The sequence below is a fragment of the Stigmatopora nigra genome, chromosome 1 (assembly GCF_051989575.1).
Source record: "Stigmatopora nigra isolate UIUO_SnigA chromosome 1, RoL_Snig_1.1, whole genome shotgun sequence".
NCBI lineage: Eukaryota > Metazoa > Chordata > Actinopteri > Syngnathiformes > Syngnathidae > Stigmatopora > Stigmatopora nigra.
The window spans coordinates 2812251-2834594 of NC_135508.1; the positions used below are offsets into that span (position 1 = coordinate 2812251).

Genomic DNA, 22344 nt, shown 5'->3' on the forward strand with positions numbered 1-22344 from the left:
ATTTCCATCTTTAGTCTCTTGTGTAGGTTGAAGGTAAACGATGACACATACTAGATCAGGGGTGTCCAACATACGGCCCGCGGGCCGGATCTGGCCCATCTGGTGGTTTGATACGGCCCGGGAAAGAAAGCTGCATTGTGTAAAAAAAAAAAAAAAAGAATCTTCGGTAAAATATGTAGTTCTTGTATTATCCGCTAGGGGCGCAGTGTTTTAGTACGAGCAGAACACATCAATTGACATTTATTTATGTTCTTATGTTATTCTCTTGTTCATAATATATTGTTCATAATGTAAAAGGAAAATTCTATTAATTAACATTTTGATAATTTACTCATTCTTTGCACTAATTATTAGTATTAGTGACTAATACAGTTTTGAAAAAAGTGGGCTTATTGTTAGTTCTATGTCATTTTGCAATGAGTTTACTGGTCCAGTTAAATTTTTGACTGTCTTCCATACTTTTTCAAGCTAAAACTTTTTCTACTTTCTGTAACTATCACTTACTCACAGTCTTCTCTGGTTTTTCTTCTCACTTCAGCTTCCTCCTGGTCTTTTCCTGTCTTATTCTCTCCGTCTTTGCCACCATTAAAGAGTTCAAAAACAGCTCTGAGAGTGCCTTGTACATCCTGGTATGTATTTAATCTAGTATTTTATGCCAAAACTTGAACTTGGCGTTGTTGCCACCCATAATGTATTCACGGCTGTTTCTGTTCCTCCAGGAAATTGTGACCATCGTAGTGTTTGGGGTGGAGTACATGGTCAGGATTTGGGCTGCCGGATGCTGCTGTCGATATAGAGGATGGAGAGGGAGGCTCAAGTTTGCCAGGAAACCTTTTTGCGTCATCGGTGAGTAGCGTTTCTCGCCAAAGATGGCGTCTGATGTGTAGTACCGTATTTTCACGACTATAAGGCGCACCGCATATAAGGCGCACCCTCAGTGAAGGACATTTTTCCAATATATAAGGCGCACCCTCAATGAATGGCACATTTCATTTTTTTCCATATATAAGGCACACTGGATTATAAGGCGCCCTGTCTATTTCGGAGAAAAATCTATGACTTAAGTGCGCCTAATAGTCGTGAAAATACAGGAAGTTTTTTTTTTTTTTTTAGGATTTTTTGTTTTTATTCTGCGTGGAGGCCACTATTGGTTGAAGTCCTATTGTGTATTCAATATATTTTTGGGATTTATCAGTGTCAGTACAGATTTTGTTGTTTTACAGCCTTATTCTATTTCAAACTTGACTGTAGAAGCTAAATACCGTATTTTCCAAATGTAAGGCGCACCACATTATAAGGCGCACCCTCAAGTAATGGCACATTTTTTCCATATATAAGGCGCACTGGATTATAAGGCGCCCTGTCTATTTTGGAGAAAATGTAAGACTTTTAACTGCGCCTTATAGTGGTGAAAATATGGTAATTGCTATTGACTTCCAGGTATGAAGCACACTACTTTACAGTCACCTTTGGAGCCAGCCATTGTTGATGTTTTGGATTTTTTGGTATAAAATCTTGCAGTGGGGGAGGAGCTATATGATGGAAGATGTTGTAAACTAAGATGGCATCTGCATATTTAACAGTATTGTTTCAGTTCAGGGGTTTGTGTATTTTTAATATCCGACAGTGGTGGTTTTTCGTTTTTGGTTTTCTGTTTTTTTCCATATATAAGGCACACTGGATTATAAGGCGCACTGTCTATTTCGGAGAGAATTTAAGACTTTTAAGTGCGCATTATAGTCGTGAAAATACGGTAAATGTTTTTTTGGATGAGAGTCTTGACATGGTGTTGTTGGTTTGGACAGATATAATGGTGCTAGTGGCCTCCGTGTCCGTGCTGGCGGCGGGATCTCAAGGCAATGTTTTTGCCACGTCGGCCATCAGGAGTCTGAGGTTCCTCCAGATTCTTCGAATGCTGAGGATGGATCGGCGCGCCGGAACTTGGAAGCTGCTCGGATCTGTCGTCTATGCTCACAGCAAGGTAGGGAAAGAACTGCTGTTACAGTGGTACCTTGAGATATGAGCTTAATGTGTTGGATGCATGCTAGGCTAGCTAGTTGATCACTCTAAATTGGCCCTAGCTACGAATGTGGAAAAAGGTTGATGGATTTCTGTTGGCAATATTATCACAATTGCTCCACATAATGGGGCCTTGGTTGCTAATGGGGCTTAAAAGTGAACTATTAGTGGGCTCTAGAACGCAGTCAAAACCACAAAAGACAGTTTGTGGTGGCAAGGAAAGACTAGTGTGTAAACGTTCAAATGCATTAAACTAATTTTGTCCCTTTAATCCGTACCTTCATGTCCAATGTTGGTTCGCGGCCCGCTTTAACGACAACTTGATTTTAAGTGGGCCGGACCATTTTGAATATAATATTTAGATTTATTTTTAATAAATGGATTAAAAGCACTGGATTAAAAGCCCTGAATATTGAGTTTTTTATAGATCTAAATCAATGTTTATTTGAGCTTTTTTTATATATATTTTTAGATTTTACAAAATTATTTTCGAACTAAAAACAGAAAAAATGACTAAAAAATGACAATTATTGATTTATAAGGGGGAAAATCAGGAAATGTACATCTATACTCATTTTAATTTGATCTTAAAACAGAAATTCTGGACTCATGATTCACTTTCCCAGACCACACAAAATGATGCGGCGGGCCAGATTTGGCCCCTGAACTGCCACTTTGACAATGTATAATACAAGTTTGCCGAAGTCGTTTTAATCATTTTAACGTTTCAACGTCAAAATTATTTCTGAACTAAAAACACTGAAAAATGGATTAAAAATGACAATTATTGATTTAAAAGGGAGAAAATCGGGAAATTTAATATATATCTATACTCTTTATTTTAATTTGATCCTAAAACAGAAAGTCAGAACTCATGATTTACTTTCCCGGGCCCCACAAAATGATGCGGCGGGCCAGATTTGGCCCCCGGACCACCACTTTGACATGTGGTATACAAGTTTGCCGAAGTCGTTTTAATCATTTTAACGTGTTTTTATAGATCTAAAACAACATTTATTTTAGCCTTTTTTAAATATATTTTCAGATTTTACAAAATGATTTTTGAACTAAAAACACAGAAAAAAATGCTTAAAAAATTACAATTATTGATTTAAAAGGGTGAAAAAAGGGTCAAATTTAATATACATCTTTACTCTTCATTTTAATTTGATCTTAAAACAGAAAGTCTGGACTTATGATTCACTTTCCCGGGCCACACAAAATGATGCGGCGGGACAGATTTGGCCCCCGAACCGCCACTTTGACACATGTGGTATACAAGTTTTCCGAAGTCGTTTTAATCATTTGATTGTTTTTATAGATCTAAAACTCTTTATTTTAGCTTTTTTAAATATATTTCTAGATTTTACAAAATGATTTCTGAACTAAAAACAGAAAAATTTATTAAAAATGACAATTATTGATTTAAAACGGTGAAAATCAGGAAATGTAATAAACATCTATACTCTACATTTTAATTTGATCCTAAAACAGAAAGTCAGTACTCATCATTTACTTTCCCGGGCCACACAAAATGATGCGGCGGGCCAGATTTGGCCCCCGGGCCGCCACTTTGACACCTGTATACTTTATATCCATCCCATTACAGATGTACTAATCCTACCTGTATGTGGCTTTTGTGTGTAGGAGCTCATCACGGCGTGGTACATTGGATTCCTGTGTCTTATCCTCGCGTCATTCCTTGTTTACTCAGTGGAGAAGGAGTCCAACAAAGAGTTTGAGACCTATGCCGACGCCCTCTGGTGGGGACTGGTAGGACTTGCATATATATATATTTATATTTCTCAGTCGTCGCAATGTCTGTCCAATGTAGCATCTTGTTTTTGGAAGTTCTTTATTTTTTTTAACTCTTTCCTCAGATAACTCTTACTACCATTGGCTATGGTGATAAAGTTCCCAAGACGTGGAATGGACGCTTATTGGCTGCTACCTTCAGTATGATTGGCGTGGCTTTCTTTGCACTTCCTGCGGTAAGTAGCATGCTAAATACAATAAAAGTCAAAGTGTCAAAGTGGCGGCCCGGGGGCTAAATCTGGCCCGCCGGATCATTTTGTGCGAACCGGGAAAGTAAATCATGAGTGACTTTCTGTTTTAGGATCAAATTAAATTGAAGAGTATATATGCATATTAAATCTCCTGATTTTCCCACTTTTGAAGAAATAATTGTATTTTTTAATAATTCTTTTCTGTGTTTTTAGTTCAAAAATTATTTTGTAAAATCTAAAAATATATTTAATAAAAAGCTCAAATAAACAGAATATAGATGTATATTAAATTTCCTAATTTCCCACTTTTAAAGAAATAATTGTATTTTTTTAATAATTTTTTTCTGTTTTTAGTTCAAAAATTATTTTGTAAAATCTAAAAATATATTTAATAAAAAGCTCAAATAAACAGAGTATAGATGTATATTAAATTTCCTGATTTTCCCACTTTTAAAGAAATAATTGGAATTTTTTAATCATTTTTCTGTGTTTTTAGTTAAAAAAATATTTTGTAAAATCTAAAAATATATTTAATAAAAAGATCAAATAAACAGAGTATAGATGTATATTACATTTCCTGATTTTCCCACTTTTAAAGAAATAATTGTATTTTTTTAATAATTTTTTTCTGTGTTTTTAGTTAAAAAATATTTTGTAAAATCTAAAAATATATTTAATAAAAAGCTCAAATAAACAGAGTATAGATGTATATTACATTTCCTGATTTTCCCACTTTTAAAGAAATAATTGTATTTTTTTAATAATTTTTTTCTGTGTTTTTAGTTCAAAAATTATTTTGTAAAATCTAAAAATATATTTAATAAAAAGCTCAAATAAACAGAGTATAGATGTATATTACATTTCCTGATTTTCCCACTTTTAAAGAAATAATTGTATTTTTTTAATAATTTTTTTCTGTGTTTTTAGTTCAAAAATTATTTTGTAAAATCTAAAAATATATTTAATAAAATGCTCAAATAAACAGAGTATAGATGTATATTAAATGTCCTGATTTTCCCACTTTTAAAGAAATAATTGTATTTTTTTAATAATTTTTCTCTGTGTTTTTAGTTCAAAAATTATTTTGTAAAATCTAAAAATATATTTAATAAAATGCTCAAATAAACAGAGTATAGATGTATATTAAATTTCCTGATTTTCCCACTTTTAAAGAAATAATTGGAATTTTTTTTATCATTTTTCTGTGTTTTTAGTTAAAAAAAATATTTTGTAAAATCTAAAAATATATTTAATAAAAAGCTCAAATAAATATAGAGTATAGATGTATATTAAATTTCCGGATTTTTTTTCCCCTTTTAAATCAATAATTGGAATTTTTAATCAATTTTTTTCTGTGTTTTTAGTTCAAAAATCATTTTGTAAAATCTAAAAATATATTTAAAAAAAGCTAAAATAAACATTGTTTTAGATCTATAAAAAACGGAATATTCAGGGCTTTTAATCCAGTTCTTTTAATCCATTTATATAAAAAAAAAAATCTAAATATTGTATCTAAAATGGTCCGGCTCACGTGAAATCAAGTTGACGTTAAAGCGTCCCGTGAAGAAACCAGAGTCCGACACCCTTGCAATAAAGTCAAGTCAAATGTCCATGCATATATCAAATAGGCATTTTAAAAATTCAAATACATACATTACGATAAAAACAGAAGATATTTTGCTTACTATTATTGCACAGAAGTGAAAGGGAGAGTTTTTAATGGTTTATTTGCTACGAAAAGCACAAAAACGTGACTACCGAGGTTGTACCCCTCAATTTACAAAATATACACTTTGGCTAGAGTATAGTACTGCAAATAGATCATATATCGATTGATTTTCTATACCCTTCATCCTAAAAATAAAAATGAAAAAGCAATTATAGTCTAATCAAACTAAGGCAAATGTTTCAGGCAATGTAAACTCTAACATTTTTCTTCATTTAAAACACAATAATTAAACGTACATTTTTGAACTACCAGTACATGACAAAATACTATGACATCTGTAATTGTGTGCAGGGCATTCTTGGATCTGGTTTTGCCCTCAAAGTCCAAGAACAACACAGACAGAAACATTTTGAAAAGCGACGAAATCCTGCAGCAAGCCTCATCCAGGTGAACATTTCATCAGATTATCTAAAAATGTTTTAGATCAGTGGTGTCAAACATACGGCCCGCGGGCCGGATCCGGCCCGTCTGGTGGTTTGGTACGGCCCGGGGAAGAAAGCTGCATTGTATTAAAAAAAAAGAATTTTCTTTAAAATTTGTAGTTCTTATATTATCCGCTAGGGGCGCAGTGTTTTAGTACATGCAGACAACATGAATTGACATTCATGTTCTTATGTTATTCTCTTGTTCATAATATATTGTTCATAATGTAAAAGGAAAATTCTGTTAATAAACATTTTGATGATTTACTAATTTTTTGCACTAATTATTAGTATTAGTGACTAATACAAAGGAAAAAAGTTGGTTTATTGTTAGTTCTATGTCATTTTGCAATGAGTTTACTGGTCCGGCCCACTTGATCTCAAATTAAGCTGGATTCGGCCCGCAGACCAAAAGTTTGACACCCCTGGTTTAGAGGATTCTCGCCTTTAACTTTGTCGCACATCTTCTTCTTCCAGGGTGCTTGGAGGTTTTATGCAACCAACCTTTCCCGTACAGATCTGATATCCACTTGGGATTTTTATGAGCAGACAGTAGCAACACCCATGTACAGGTAAGTCTTGGACCGTATTTTCTCGCATATAAGCCATATTTGTCGCTAAAAAAATGATGACTGAATCAAGGGTACGGCTTATATGTGCATAAATTCGACTTGTCATGCCTGAAACTTATACGGCTTATACATGAGAAATTGTAAAATTCAATGATTTAAAGGGTGCGGATTATACGAGAGAAATTGTAAAATTCAATGATTTTAAGGGTGTGGCTTATACGAGAGAAATTGTAAATTTCAATGATTGTAAGGGTGTGGCTTATACGAGAGAAATTTTAAAATTCAATGATTTTAAGGGTGAGGCTTATATGAGGGAGATTGTAAAATTCAATGATTTTAAGGGTGCAGCTTATACGAGAGAAATTGTAAAATCCAAGGTTTTCAAGGGTGCGGCTTATATGAGAGAAATTGTAAAATTCTATTTCATTTCAAATTCTATTTTATTAAGAAGCAGCTTTTCTCTTCTGATTATTTCATCCAAGTTTTAAATGGAGGTGAAAAGGTAACGAGCGGCTTAAAAGTCAGCTGTCAGGTTGAATGGAACTGCTGCCTGCAGGCAAAAATCAACCTTTTACTACGAGCTGGGAAGTGAACATGTTTGGAAGGCGGAGCTTAACGCTTTGAGGTCTTTTTTTCCAGATTAATTCCGCCTCTGAATCAATTGGACCTGCTGAGGAATCTAAAAGGAAGGTCTTTCAGGTACGTTAGGCTTTTAAATCCGGCCCGCTGACGTTGTCCAAATGTTTTTTTTTACCCCAAGATGGCGTCGTCATGTGGAAGCCAGTGGCAGTAGCTCTGTCCACTCTTATTTGTTTTTCGTGTTTTCCAGCCCCTCCATCTTTTTTTTAAAATGACATTTTAATATTTCTTAATACATTCCTTTTTACTTGGCTTGGTACTTTACACTTTTTACTATAATGATGAGTGATGAGTATGTATGTTAATACTTGATTCCTTTTTTTCTGTTTATGATTCATATGTACTGTTAACGGATGCACTTTTTTATATGTATCATATCTTGTGCTGACCCGGCCCGTCTTTCAAAATTCAATGTGGCCCCCGGGCCCAAAGGTTTGTAGACCAAACATGGCCGCGATTATCAAAGAATCGCTAAGTAAGGTCAGCCCTTATTATAATAATTTTTTTCTTCAGTGCCGGGTGTCATAGTAGCCAGCGGAATATCGGGGAGTGGCTTCTGCTTACATGATTCAGGGTGGATTTTCACAATTTTAAGAACTTTGTAAAATTAAAAAATAAATGATTAATAGCAATAAAAATCGCTGAGAAATAAATTTGTCATAAGTGAAGTCGCAATAATCGAAGGAAGACTACCGTATTTTCACGACTATAAGGCGCACTTAAAAGTCTTAAATTTTCTCCAAAATAGACGGTGCGCCTTAAAATCAAGTGCGCCTTATATATGGAAAAAACAGAAAACGAAAAATCACCACTGTCGGATGTTAAAAAACCACAAAGGCCTGAACTGAAACAATACTGTTACTAAATATGCAGATGCCATCTTAGTTTACAAAATCTTCCATCATATAGCTCCTCCCCCACTGCAAGATCTTATACAAAAAAAATCCAAAACATCAACAATGGCTGGCTCTAGAGGTGACTGTAAAGTAGTGAGTGAGTGCTTCATACCTGGACGTCAATAGTAATTACCGTATTTTCATGACTATAAAGCGCACTTAAGTCTTACATTTTCTCCAAAATAGACAATGCGCCTTATAATAGAGTGCGCCTTATCACTTAAATGTGGACAAACAATGTGTCACGGTTGCTCATTAAGTGATCTTTGATCTTGGACACATCAAGACACTTGCCGACACTATGCTTCAATTCATGCCATTCTTTGATAATGAAATCAGCTATTGTTTCTCTCTATTTAGTTCTATTGGTTAATCGTCAATTTTTAAAAAGTGTCGTCTCTATTTGATCCCTTTTTCAATTTTTTTTACGTTTCATTCTGCTTACAGGAAGGAGTCCCAAACGGAAACATCTCCCAGGTCTGTAATGTGATTGGTTCATTTATCTCTTCGTCCAATTGGCTTCTCTTCAACTCTGGTTTTGAATGCCTCCTTTAAAAATAACCATCGTCCATTTGCATATGGTTGAGCATTCACTGACATTTCATCAATTCATTGATTTTTGACAGTGAAGCATTTAGCACAGGAAAGTGATTTTTATTCACTTTTCTAAGCTTTGTTTATTTTTTATTTTTATTTTTTCTTACCACTCACTGTATTGTCATGTGCTTATTGACTTGGTAGCATAAACACTTTATTGGCACTTGGCTGAAAATTAAGAAATGAATGGCTAGGAAATTCAAGGACAGTGGTCGATTCAAAAGTTAGCATTAGCATTAGCATTGACTGCCAAAAAATCTTTAATCGTGAAAGTACTGATTGATGGCAGTGGATTTTTGTCCGAATTGTTTTAAGTGGGAGTCGCTAAAAGCGATTAGGGTTAAGAAATCAGATGTTTATAAAATAAAATTTAAAAAATGATAATAGTAGCTAAACTGCCAGAGTAAAAATACATGAGACTTTTTCTGTCTTTATACATTTTTTTCCAATTAATAACTGCGTTTTAATGCAGTTTTTTTCTTTGATTTTGAATTATTTCCATTGTTTTAAAATTTCAATTAATTTATTACAATTTAAAAGAAAATCCCTAATTTTGTTAAAATTATTTCTATTTTTTTTTTTTTTTTTTTTTCCATCCCAAAATATCTGTAGGCAACATTAATACTACAATTTAATGTCTTTTTCAGTCTTTTTACATTTTTTTCCATTGAATTACTGCGTTTTAATGCAGTTTTTTTCTTAGATTTTGAATTATTGCCATTATTCTAAAACTTCCATTGATTTATTAAAATTTAAAATAAAATCCCAATTTTTGGGAGAATTATTTCTATTTTTTTTTTTTTTTAATTTCCATCCCAAAATATCTGCAGGCAACATTAATACTACAATTAAATGTCAAATGGGGTCTGCCAAATATTGTCCAATGATCTACAAATTGTCCACTTTAATGCCATTTATAAATATATATATTTTTTAAAATTAACATGTTTTTTTGAAAATAGATGCTAATAGTATAGCTAAACTGCCAAAGTAAAAATACATGAGACTTTTTCTGTCTATACATTTTTTTCCAATTAATTACTGCATTTTAATGCAGTTTTTTTCTTAGATTTTGAATTATTTCCATTGTTTTAAAATTTCAATTCATTTATTACAATATAAAAGAAAATCCCCAATTTTGTTAAAATTATTTCTATATATATTTTTTATTTTTTTTTCCATCCCAAAATATCTGTAGGCAACATTAATACTACAATTAATGCAGTTTTTCTCTTAGATTTTGAATTATTGCCATTATTCTAAAACTTCCATTGATTTATTAAAATTTAAAATAAAATCCCAATTTTTGGGAGAATTATTTCTATATTTTTTCTTAATTTTTTTTCCATCCCAAAATATCTGTAGCCAACATTAATACTACAATTAAATTTCAAATGGAGTCTACCAAATATTGTCCAATGAGCTACAAATTGGCCAGTTAAGTCCTTCATGAATATTTTTACAAAAAAATTAACATTCTTGCATGGAAGGGTTAATTTGGTGAGTTGATTTTTTTGCAAAAATATCCCAATGACAATAAAGTGTCCTTAAGAACGAATAGTTGTAACAGGTGGCGCTGTTTTGGCTCCGTATCCACTGCTTTTGTTTGTGTCTCCTTTGCTGTTCTAGTAATGAGAACGCACACAAAGACAGACTTTGTGGTTGCTGTCCCCGAACCTTTAGGTATACTTATTGCACACCTTACTTGTCTACTTATTGCACTCTGCAAGTCTTTGTCACACTTCCCGCACCTGCGTTCCAATCCCGCCTTCAACACAATTTCATTTTTCGTGAAATGTAACTACTTTGTGTCAATGGAAAAAATAGATGGTTCCATTTAATGCAATTTTGGAATAGACAGGGAGATCCTGGAGTTAAATTCTACTAATTATACTATGATTCAATTGTTTTTAGATCAAATACAGTGATACCTATACTTACCAATTAATTGCTTACAGCAGTGTTTTCGTATGTTGAGACGGATTTTGTGTTGTTATTTGAATTCTTCGTAAGTTGAGATGCAGTTTTTGTTTAGTAACTTGAGTTTTTTTGTAAGTTCAGATGTATTGTGTTTTGTAATTTGAATTTTTCGTTTGGTGTGGTGCATTTTGTGTTTTGTATTATGGATTTTTCGTAAGTTGAGACACATTGTTTTGTGAGTAGAATTTTTTATGAATTGAGATGCATTTGTTTCGTAATTTTTATTTTTTTGAAGTTGACATTCATTTTGTGTTTCGTAATTTGAATTTTTCGTAATTTGAGACGTGTTTCGTAACTTGAATTTTTCGTAACTTGAATTTTTCCTAACTTCAATTTTTCCTAACTTCAATTTTTCCTAACTTCAATTTTTCCTAACTTCAATTTTTCCTAACTTCAATTTTTCCTAACTTGAATTTTTCCTAACTTGAATTTTTCCTAACTTGAATTTTTCCTAACTTAAATTTTTCCTAACTTTAATTTTTCCTAACTTAAATTTTTCCTAACTTGAATTTTTCCTATCTTGAATTTTTCCTAACTTGAATTTTTCCTAACTTCAATTTTTCCTAACTTCAATTTTTCCTAACTTGAATTTTTCCTAACTTCAATTTTTCCTAACTTCAATTTTTCCTAACTTCAATTTTTCCTAACTTCAATTTTTCCTAACTTCAATTTTTCCTAACTTGAATTTTTCCTAACTTCAATTTTTCCTAACTTCAATTTTTCCTAACTTCAATTTTTCCTAACTTGAATTTTTCCTATCTTGAATTTTTCCTAACTTGAATTTTTCCTAACTTCAATTTTTCCTAACTTCAATTTTTCCTAACTTCAATTTTTCCTAACTTCAATTTTTCCTAACTTCAATTTTTCCTAACTTCAATTTTTCCTAACTTGAATTTTTCATAAGTTCAGACGCATTGTGTTTTGTAATTGGATTTTTTTGAGAGTTGAGACTGTTTCATAATTTGAATTTTTCATAAGTTGAGATACATTTTGTTTCAAAATTTATTTTTTTTAATGTTTCGCAACTTGAAATTTTCGTAAGTTGGAACGCATTGTGTTTCAGAACTTGAATTTTTCGTGAGCTAAGACGCAATGTGTTTCGCAATTTGAATTTTTTGTAAGCGTAGTCGCGTTTGAATTTTTCGTAAATTGAAACACATTTTTATGTTCCAGATCGTCTCGGTCAGTGGTAGCAGACGAAAACATAATCGTCGACTGCTAATATTTTCATGCTTTAAGAAGGATATGTACACACACATTCGCCCTTTTCACTTTAAAAATATAGCATGTCAGCAAGCAATGTACCCAAACAGTCAAACTGTCAGCGTCATACAGCAACATCTACAAAATCTTGAATTTACTACATACTGCTTAAGCACTCTGTCCACTTTGGAGAAAGTTTGCAAATAGCTTAAAGCGAACATAAAGTCAATTTACTCTTATTTTCCTATTCGGTACACTAAGTTATCCAAGCTTTTAATTTGCTTGCTGCCTTTTTGCACAAATGACATTTGTTCCTATCATTTATTTTCTTTATTGCATGCCTGTGTTTTGTTTTTTTGCAAATAGAGACACCACCGCTCAGTCTTTTTGAGATGCCACTTTGCCTCCCTCCCCATGCATGTTTGCTTGTAGCATTCCGCTGCTAGCTTGAGATGCCGGGTGGCCCCGCCCCCTGCTACTCTATGTCCCAATGTGGGCGTAGCTACCACTGCCGTAAGGTTCTACCGTCAGGTAAGAGGCACACAAGTGGATTAATTCCTATTTTTTGACTGAAACAAGCCAGAAGACAGAACTAGATTTTTGTTGGCTTGGTAAAATGTGTCGTTTGGTTTAAAGATGGCCGGATTTGTTTTTGTTTTTTACAGAGGTTAACCATTTTGTGACTTGAATCCTCCTAGTCGGAAGGCGAGCCTGAAGGACAAAGTCTTCCCAAGTCCTTCTAAGACTCCATTGGCCAAAGGGAAGGATCAGTCCCCCGGACCAGAAGATGGCGCCGAGCAGAACTTTACGGAGAAGAACCGAGGGCCTAAGCATTCTTTCAAAGTGCGGGGAAACTCCTCACGGCAAAATTCGGAGGGTAAATGAATTTCCATCTACACTATCTAAAAAAAAGTGGTTAAAAAAACTGTTGTTTTAATAAATAGTACGGGAAAAACATTTTGTATATAATCTGAAGTACTTTTCCCATAAAAGGAGTCACATTGGTCCACCGAATCCGCTACTTAGAGCAAAGAGTGCTTACATGCCAATTTTAAAATAAAACAACACATTTTTAGTCGAGTGGGAACATATTACCGTATTTACTTGCATATAAGCCATATTTGTCACCCCCAAAAATATTATATATTATATAATAAAAAATGTAATATATATATATATATATATATATGTAGACATGTATACACGTATGTAGACATGTATCCACATGTATACACATGTATGTGTGTAGACATATATACACATGTAAGTATATATATATATGTAAATATGTATACAAGTATATATATGTGTGTGTGTGTGTGTGTATGTATATGTGTGTATATGTGTATATATGTGTATATGTATATATGTGTATATGTATATATGTGTATATTTATATATATGTGTATATGTATATATGTATATATATATGTATATATATATATGTATATATATATGTATATATATATGTATATACATATGTATATATATATATATATGTATATATATATGTATATATATATGTATATATATATGTATATATATATATGTATATATATATGTATATATATATGTATATATATATGTATATATGTATATATATGTATTTATATATGTATATATATGTATTTATATATGTATATATATGTATATATATATGTATTTATGTATATATGTATATATATGTGTATATGTATATACATGTATATAAGTACATATATATGTATATATGCATATATAAGTATATATATATATGTATATATGGTAGTTTTTCTTGGTATTTTTGTCATAAATGCAGCTCATTTTTTTCCTTTCAATTCTGCTATTGTCATTTTTATTTGAACAGTTGATGAATTGTTGTCTCTCCCTTCTTTCTCCCTGCAGCAATTGAAGGTTTAATAAGTAAGACATTGGGATGGTTTGGGTTGCTCGACCGTCAAGACATGGTGCTTCAGCAATTTGAAAAACATGCATGTTGGAATCGGCTGACATTTCCCCCCCCCCCCCCCCACTTGAAATGAACCCATTTTTGACTTGTATTTATACTTCTAGAATCGCATCTGGAACAAATTTGATGTGTGAAATTCACAATTTTTAAATTATTTTGAAGCAATGGTGGGTTCAAGTCAATAGGTATCAACACAAAGGCCATCAAATCCATCACTACGCGACTTTGCTTAAAAGAATTGAAAATAATCGCTTTCCATGTCAGATTTGGCCTCAAAGATTTCAACAAAGCTTCACGCCATCGGCTTTTAATTCTGCGCTGAGTTGTCTTTTCTGAAAGTGTTCTCCTCCCTTTTTTCTGTACTAGAAGCTAGTTTTCCAGGAGACGACATTGGTGACGACAAGAGTTGTAACTGTGACTTTCTCAATCAAGAATTGCCGCCCGGGTTAAGGGTTGCCATTCGCTCCATATGGTAAGAGTTCAATTCCCCTTTTTACTAATCGTAGTCTTCTTGCGGGGAAAATGGTATTTTTTAGCATTTTGTCATGGTCAGAAAAAACAAATACAGCATGTTAAGTATTCAATCATTAATTTTCCACAGTTAGATTAGATTAGATAACTTTATTCATCACGTATTTGGGAAATGTCATTGTCACAGTAGAAAGACGGTGAGAATACAGACACAGAAAAAGACATTTTAGACATAAATAAATATATATAGAAATTAATACATACATATATAAATAAATAAAATAATACATAAATATCTAAAGAAATTAATACATAAATATCTAAATAGATCAATAAATACATGAATAAATTAATACATAAATAAACAAATAAATTAATACATAAATGTCTAAATTAACAAATTAATTTATACATAAATGTCTAAATAAACAAATAATTCAATCATAAATATAAGAATAAAAATAACTAAATATATAGAGACAAATATTAGTACAAAATGATATAAATAAACAAATTAATTGATACATAAATAAATAATTAATATAGATATATATAATTACAAAATTAGGAATACCTAAATATATAAATAAAAAAAGTAATTAATACATATATAAATAAATTAATATATACCTTAAATAATACTTATATATATAAAATAAATGCATAAATATAAAAATAAATGAATTAATACAAATATAAATAAATTCTTATATAAATACATAAATAAATGATTACATAAATATATAAACAAATTAATACATAAATATATAAATAAATAAACGTGTTCCTTCGTGTTGCTTTGGTTTGCATTGTATGAAATGAAGGTTTTAAATATTGATCCAAAATACAAATCTAGGAATTGCTATCATGTTTCCAATAGTTTTTGATGGGATTTGAACATAAAAACTAAAAAAAAAAATCTTCCCTCAGCATCATGTCATTCCTGGTGTCCAAAAGAAGATTCAAAGAGAGCCTTCGACCATACGACGTCATGGATGTCATCGAACAGTACTCCGCGGGTCACTTGGACATGCTGACACGCATTAAAAATTTGCAATCCAGGCAAGTACAAACCTTTCATTTCCAGGAAAAGTATCCTAATACATTACAAAAGTCTTGGTTTAGAACAGGGGTGGGCAAACTTTTCGGGCCCGGGGGGGGGGCCACATTGATTTTAAAAATTTGACAGATGGGCGGGGTCAGCAGAAGATACGATATATATATAAAAAAGTGCATCCGTTAACAGTACATATGAAACATAAACAAAAAAGGGCTAAAGTATTACCAAACTCATCACTCATCATTAAAGTGAAAAGTATAAAGTACAAAGTAAAGTCAAAAGTATAAAGTACAAAAGTCAAAAGTATAAAGTACAAAGTAAAGTCAAAAGTATAAAGTACAAAGTAAAGTCAAAAGTATAAAGTACAAAGTAAAGTCAAAAGTGTAAAGTACAAAGTAAAGTCAAAAGTATAAAGTACAAAGTAAAGTCAAAGTATAAAGTACAAAGTAAAGTCAAAAGTATAAAGTACAAAGTAAAGTAAAAAGTATAAAGTACAAAGTAAAATAAAAAGTATGATGTACAAAGTAAAGTATAAAGTACAAAGCAAAGTATAAAGTACAAAATAAAGTAAAAAGTATCAAGTACAAAGTAAAGTAAAAAGTATAAAGTCCAAAGTAAATTATAAGTAAAAAGTACAAAGCAAAGTAAAAAGTATAAAGTCCAAAGTAAATTATAAGTAAAAAGTACAAAGTAAAGTAAAAAGTACAAAGTAAAGTAAAAAGTACAAAGTAAAGTAAAAAGTATCAAGTGTAAAGTAAAAAGTATCAAGTACAAAGTAAAGTAAAAAGTATCAAGTACAAAGTATCAAGTACAAAGTAAAGTAAAAAGTATCAAGTACAAAGTAAAGTAAAAAGTATCAAGTACAAAGTAAAGTAAAAAGTATAAAGAACAAAGTACGAAGTAAAGTAAAAAGTATAAAGAACAAAGTACGAAGTAAAGTAAAAAGTATAAAGTACAAAGTCAAGTAAAAAGGAATATATTAAGAAATATTACAATGTCATTTAAAAAAAACAGAAGCTGTAAAACACAAAAAAACAAATAAGAGTGGACATAGCTACTGCCACTGGTTTCCGCGTGATGGCGCCATCTCGGGGAAGGAAAAATATATATTTGGACAACGACAGCGGACCGGATTAAAAAGCCTGGCGGGCCGGATGTGGCCCGCGGGCCGTAGTTTGCCCATGTCTGGTTTAAAATGTACACGAGCATCACTTGGCTTTTGCGATCTCGCGGATGAAATCTAGACTCTTAATTAAGTCAATGTATATCTTATCTAAATAGACGATCGCATTATTGATATTAATTTAATACAGGCCATATTCCTCGATACACACGTGCACGCAAGCCATTCATTAAACCGACGTGTTGTATCTTCACTAGTGACATTGTCAAATGTACAATTCACTAATTTGAATGTGTTTGTGTGTACCAAATTTGCCATTTTACCATTAATACGATTGTTTTAGTCTACCAAATTGTTGAATTTAAAGTGCTGGAAATGGTTTTATTTAATATAATGTTTTTTTTAATTTTTGCAATATTTTATTTCAACTTAAAAACACGTACTTGATGATTTTTTTGGTGTTTTTTGTGTGTCGGCCGCAATTAACGTAGGGTTTTTACACATTGTTTGATTTACATTTTGGCTCATATGGTCTCTCTTGCCAGGATAGATATGATTGTTGGGGCCCCTCCCCCATCAACACCTCGTCATAAGAAGTCTACTGAAGGTCCTAGGTTAGGTCCATAGATTTGCCCGATGTCCCAAGTAGCCGTAAATGCTAACTTTAGCTTAGCCGTTTTAACGGAAGGACCCCCACTTGAGTTCAAACCACTTGAATTGTTTCATTTATATTTCATTTCATACGTGCAGACACATAGGAATATGAAATATAGATGATTTTTTATATGTATTTTATATATAGTACCAAAATGGAGGTAATTTTGAGTCATGTGACTGTGGTCTGACTCAGGTGGGGTTGCTTTGCTTGGTGTTGAACTGGACAGATAGACAGAACAATCACCTCCAAACCTTCACGTTGAAATAATAACTACGCATGAAATCACGAAATATTCAAGGACATGTTCTCACATTTACTCAGAACCATATTGGAGAAATATGGATGAAAAAAAATGTATTGTTTTTTTGGGGGTGACTGAATTTTTTTTGGTTTATTTTTGGTTGTGAGCTAAATTCTAGGTGTTTTTTATGAATGTTGTACATTGGAATGGGGTTGACAGAATTTTTGGTTGTTTTTTTTTTGGTCGTGAGTTAAATTTTAATTTTTTGTAGATGCCGTCCATTTAAAAGTGGGGGTTACTGAATTTTTTGTTTTATTTTTTTGGTCGTGAGTTAAATTTTAGGCTTTCTTGTGAATGTTGTACATTGGAATGGGGTTGACTGAATTTTTTATCATTTTTTTTTTTTTTTTTGGTCTTGAGTTTAATTTTAGGGTTTTTTTGAAATTTCGTACATTTAAATGGGGGTTGACTGAATTTTTTTTGTATTTTTGTTTTGGGCCGTGAGTTAAATTTTAGGTTTTTTGAAAATGTTGTACATTGGAATGGGGTTGACTGATTTTTTAGATTTTTTTTTGGTCGTGAGTTCAATTTTAGGTATTTTTTGTAAATGTTGTACATTGAAATGGGGTTGTCTGAATTATTATTTTTTTGGTTGTGAGTTAAATTTTAGGTTTTTTTGTAAATGTTGTACATTGAAATGTGGGAGTGACTGAATTTTTATTAATTTTTTGGTTATGAGTAAAAATTAGGTTTTTTTGTAGATGTTGTACATTAAAATGGGGTTGACCGATTTAAAAAAAAATGGTCGTGAGTTAAATTTTTAGTTTTTTTTGGAAATGTTGAACATTGAAATGGGGGTTGACTAAATTTTTTTGGGGGTTGTCAGTTATTTTTTAAAAACTTTTTTGTAAATATAATATTGCTGGTAGGTATCGTCATTAGTTATGCATTTAAATCAATCGGTGTGGAATTTTGGAAAAGTTTTTGTGAGAACATGTTGCATGCAAAGTGTTGCATTTTGAGCCTCATTCTACACTATCCAATCAAATTCTGTTTTTCTACTGGGTATTTTGTGCATGTATTCACTGGTGTGCACATCTTGGAATCCACACATTTCATATTTTGAGAAACAGTGGAACCTCAAAGGTACTTCCAGTCCAATTTGATTCGTCTTTGGAACAAACAAAAAAGTAAATACAGTAATCCCTCGAATATTGTGGCTTCAACTTTCAGCTTTAGACTACTATTGGTACATTTTAAAAATTACTACTATTATTCTATCAGCAGTGGAGAAGGTAATAGGTCTTATTATTGTACATTATAGTATTATCATATAGCTAAGATTTTTTTTACAAAAAAACAGTTTTTTGAATCATTTTGTGATCAATGTTTCAATAAAACTTATTTTTGCAATTGAATCGGTTGCAAAAATCGAATTTTTTTAATATTTTTTTAAACATGACTTAATAATACATTGTACCTCTATAATATAAAAAATTAAGAGTTTCCACTGTAGTTTCAAGATGTTTTCATATTTAATCCATTGTCAGCATGACATCCAAATCAATTCCTACATTTCATATCTTAATTATCTAAATCAATATTTTTGCTTGTCTTTTTCAATGGTAAACTGTGTGGAATTTTCTGTTAACAAACAGACTTACTTAATATTCTTATATTTCTATGTCCAAGGGAAAGTACTGTATTTTCCATGAGTTGTACTTTTTTGTGCAATCTACAATTTAGTTAGTTTTGTTTTTGTCTTATGTTCGACTTATATTTCAGTTAAAAATTTTGCATTCGTTACCTAGTGCGACTTATCTAGTGCGACTTATCAGGTGCGACTTATAGTCTGAAAAAAACACTTCCTATTCCCAAGTTCTATAGAAACTCGCTAAATTTGGAGATTCATTTTTTTTTTACACATTTTCAAGCATTTTTCTAGACCAAAAAATCCACAACTTACCTCTTTAGACTTAAACTTTTTATATTATATTTTTATTAAAAAGGCAAGTGAATAGACATTTCTGCTGTCTAAGGAAAAGTACTGTATTTTCTATGGACTTTTTTATGCAATTTACGATTTATTTTTATTATTTTTTTTGTCTTGTTCGACTTCTATTTTAGTTTAAAAAAAAATTGCATTCGTTGCGACTTATACTCAGGTGCGACTTATAGTCCGAAAAAAATACTTCCTATTCCCAAGTTTGATTGAAACTCCCTAAATTTGAAGATTCATATTTTTTTACACATTTTCAACGCTTAGAGTTTTATGCAATCTACGATTTTTGTTTGTTTTGTTTTTGCCTTCTGTTCGACTTCTATTTCAGTTAAAAATTTTGCATTCGTTGCCTAGTGCGATTTATACTCAGGTGCGACTTATACTCAGGTGCGACTTATACTCAGGTGCGACTTATACTCAGGTGCGACTTATAGTCCGAAAAAACACTTCCTACTCCCAAGTTCTATTGAAACTCCCTAAATTTGAAGATTCATTTTTTTACACATTTTCAACGCTTAGAGTTTTATGCAATCTACGATTTTAGTTTGTTTTGTTTTTGTCTTGCGTTCAACTCCTATTTCAGTTAAAATTTTTGCATTCGTTGCCTAGTGCGACTTATACTCCAGTGCGACTTATAGTCCTTATACTTCCTATTTCCAAGTTTGATAGAAACCCCCGAAATTTGAAGATTCATTTTTTTTATACACATTTTCAAGTATTTTTCTAGACCAGAAAATCCACAATTTACCTCAGTTTTTTACCGAATGATATACTATCTCTAACCTCTAATCTGACATCTCCCAACGCTTAGTTTTATGCAATCTACGATTTTAGTTTGTTTTGTTTTTGCCTTCTGTTCGATTTCTTTTTCCGTTAAAAATTATGCATTCGTTGCCTAGTGCGACTTATACTCAGGTGCGACTTATAGTCCGAAAAAAAAACACTTCCTACTCCCAAGTTCTATTGAAACTCCCTAAATTTGAACATTCATTGTTTTTTACACATTTTCAAGCATTTTTCTAGACCAGAAAATCCACAACTTACCTCACACTTTCTCCCCGACCCATTCAATATCTCTAACCTCTAACCTCCCATCTCCCAACACTTAGAGTTGACCAAATAATTGGTTCAAAAAGCTCAAAAGGCGACCCAGACCCCGATGACACCAGCATGATGGGACGTCTAGTCAAAGTAGAAAAACAGGTAAATACATCCTACCTTTTATCAAATTGACAAAAACGTCTTCTTTTGCAATACCTCTGTCTCCGCGTACCTTCTTTATCCTCCCCAGGTTTTCTGCATGGACCGAAAACTGGATTTCCTAGTCCACGTTTACATCCAGCGTTCGGGCATCTCCCGTTCTGAAACAGAAGCTTTCTTCAACTCTAAAGAACCATATCCACTCCCACCTTACCACAGCCCCGAAGAAGCCAATAAGAAGCAGACACTCCGAGAAGAGGAGGCGGAGCAACAAACGAAGGCGTGTCCAACCACGGAAATCTCACGGGTTGACCCTCTATCCGCGGGATCCCCATCCGACGGAAACAGTCGACCTTCTACCTCATGGCAGCATCAACTACAGCACCCCGTTAGCCAACCAGCCTGGAACAGCAGTGTAGCCAATAGCCCCTCCCCCTTAGCCGGAAACTCCTCCCCACAGCTCTTCCGGCTTCCGCCACCTCCGGCTAATGAGCGTTCAAGCCAAGAGAGTGGTGGCTCAGCGAGTAAAAGGCGCCAACGTAGGCACCGGCGGCGTCCACTAGGGGCCGCCAACGCCGTCAACGCCGGAAGTGATACATCGCTATCTATTCCCTCTGTGGACCATGAGGAGTTGGAGCGATCCTTTAGTGGTTTTAGTATCTCTCAGGCTAAGGAGGACTTTTTCGGGAGCTCTTTCTTTCAAGGTTCGGCGGCGGGGACGGAAGCTCCGCCTCCTCGTTTGGCTAAGGTGAGGCCTTTTTTAGCGGAGGGGGAATCGGATACGGATTCTGACCTTTACGCTCCGTCGCCTCTTTCGTTCACTGGCGAGGCTTCTTGGGGTGGGGTTAAGTAGCTCCGCCCACAGGGAGACAGGTGAGCCAGGTGAGCCCTAGAAGCCGCTGATTTTCTCTAAAAAATCTGTTGGATGGATGGGTGGTGATGCACCAATTAATGCTGTATCTATAATTCTGGATTGAAAAAAAACCATCCAATCAGCAGTTTACATTAGAAATATTTCAAAATTGGGGGTTAAAGGTCACAAATCAAAATGAAAATATGGCGGTGTTACTTACCAATGTTTGTTTTGACGGAATCCAAACTTTGGTTGAATTTGTTTGGGGGGATTTAAGTGCCATTATCAGTATTTATTACAGTATATCTCTCCATGGCAGTTCGGTGGTGTAGTGGAGGTACTCAGACGTTTGGTCACCCGGACGTTTGGTCGCCCGGATTTTTTGGTCGCCCGGACGTTTTGGTCGCCCGGACGTTTTGGTCGCCCGGACGTTTTGGTCGCCCGGACGTTTTGGGCGCCCGGACGTTTGGGCGCCTAAACGATTGGCCGCCCGGACGTTTTGGCCGCCCGGACGTTTTGGTCGCCCGGACGTTTTGGTCGCCCGGACGTTTTTTGGTCACCCGGACTTTTGGTCGCCCGGACGTTTTGGTCGCCCGGACGTTTTGGTCGCCCGGACGTTTTGGTCGCCCGGACGTTTTTTGGTCACCCGGACTTTTGGTCGCCCGGACGTTTTGGTCGCCCGGACGTTTGGTCCCCCGGACGTTTGGTCGCCCGGACGTTTTGGT

The 22344-nt window shown here is 33.3% G+C and overlaps 1 protein-coding gene across 12 annotated transcripts in view; it reads left to right on the plus strand.

The window, feature by feature from the left end:
• The window catches only part of LOC144200960 (potassium voltage-gated channel subfamily KQT member 2-like), a 30501-nt gene extending 8519 nt beyond the window's left edge, over window positions 1-21982 (plus strand). The window contains exons 2-18 of one of the 12 annotated variants that reach the window (XR_013327242.1): window positions 539-629; window positions 720-846; window positions 1806-1981; window positions 3667-3792; window positions 3900-4010; window positions 6046-6141; window positions 6654-6748; window positions 7388-7447; window positions 8731-8760; window positions 10510-10563; window positions 12762-12940; window positions 13948-13965; window positions 14378-14483; window positions 15413-15544; window positions 17216-17279; window positions 20676-20769; window positions 20858-20903. Coding sequence is in view for 9 of the 12 variants with exons in the window: in XM_077723365.1 (XP_077579491.1) it covers window positions 539-629; window positions 720-846; window positions 1806-1981; window positions 3667-3792; window positions 3900-4010; window positions 6046-6141; window positions 6654-6748; window positions 7388-7447; window positions 8731-8760; window positions 10510-10563; window positions 12762-12940; window positions 13948-13965; window positions 14378-14483; window positions 15413-15544; window positions 17211-17279; window positions 20676-20769; window positions 20858-21619 (2326 nt within the window). In the remaining 3 variants the exon portion in view is untranslated. Of the gene's footprint in view, window positions 1-538; window positions 630-719; window positions 847-1805; window positions 1982-3666; window positions 3793-3899; window positions 4011-6045; window positions 6142-6653; window positions 6749-7387; window positions 7448-8730; window positions 8761-10509; window positions 10564-12429; window positions 12595-12728; window positions 12941-13947; window positions 13966-14377; window positions 14484-15412; window positions 15545-17210; window positions 17890-20675; window positions 20770-20857 lie in introns of those variants that run through there. The other 11 variants (XM_077723365.1, XM_077723387.1, XM_077723373.1 and 8 more) reach the window with 11 other exon arrangements.
• Window positions 21983-22344: the final 362 nt, after the last annotated feature.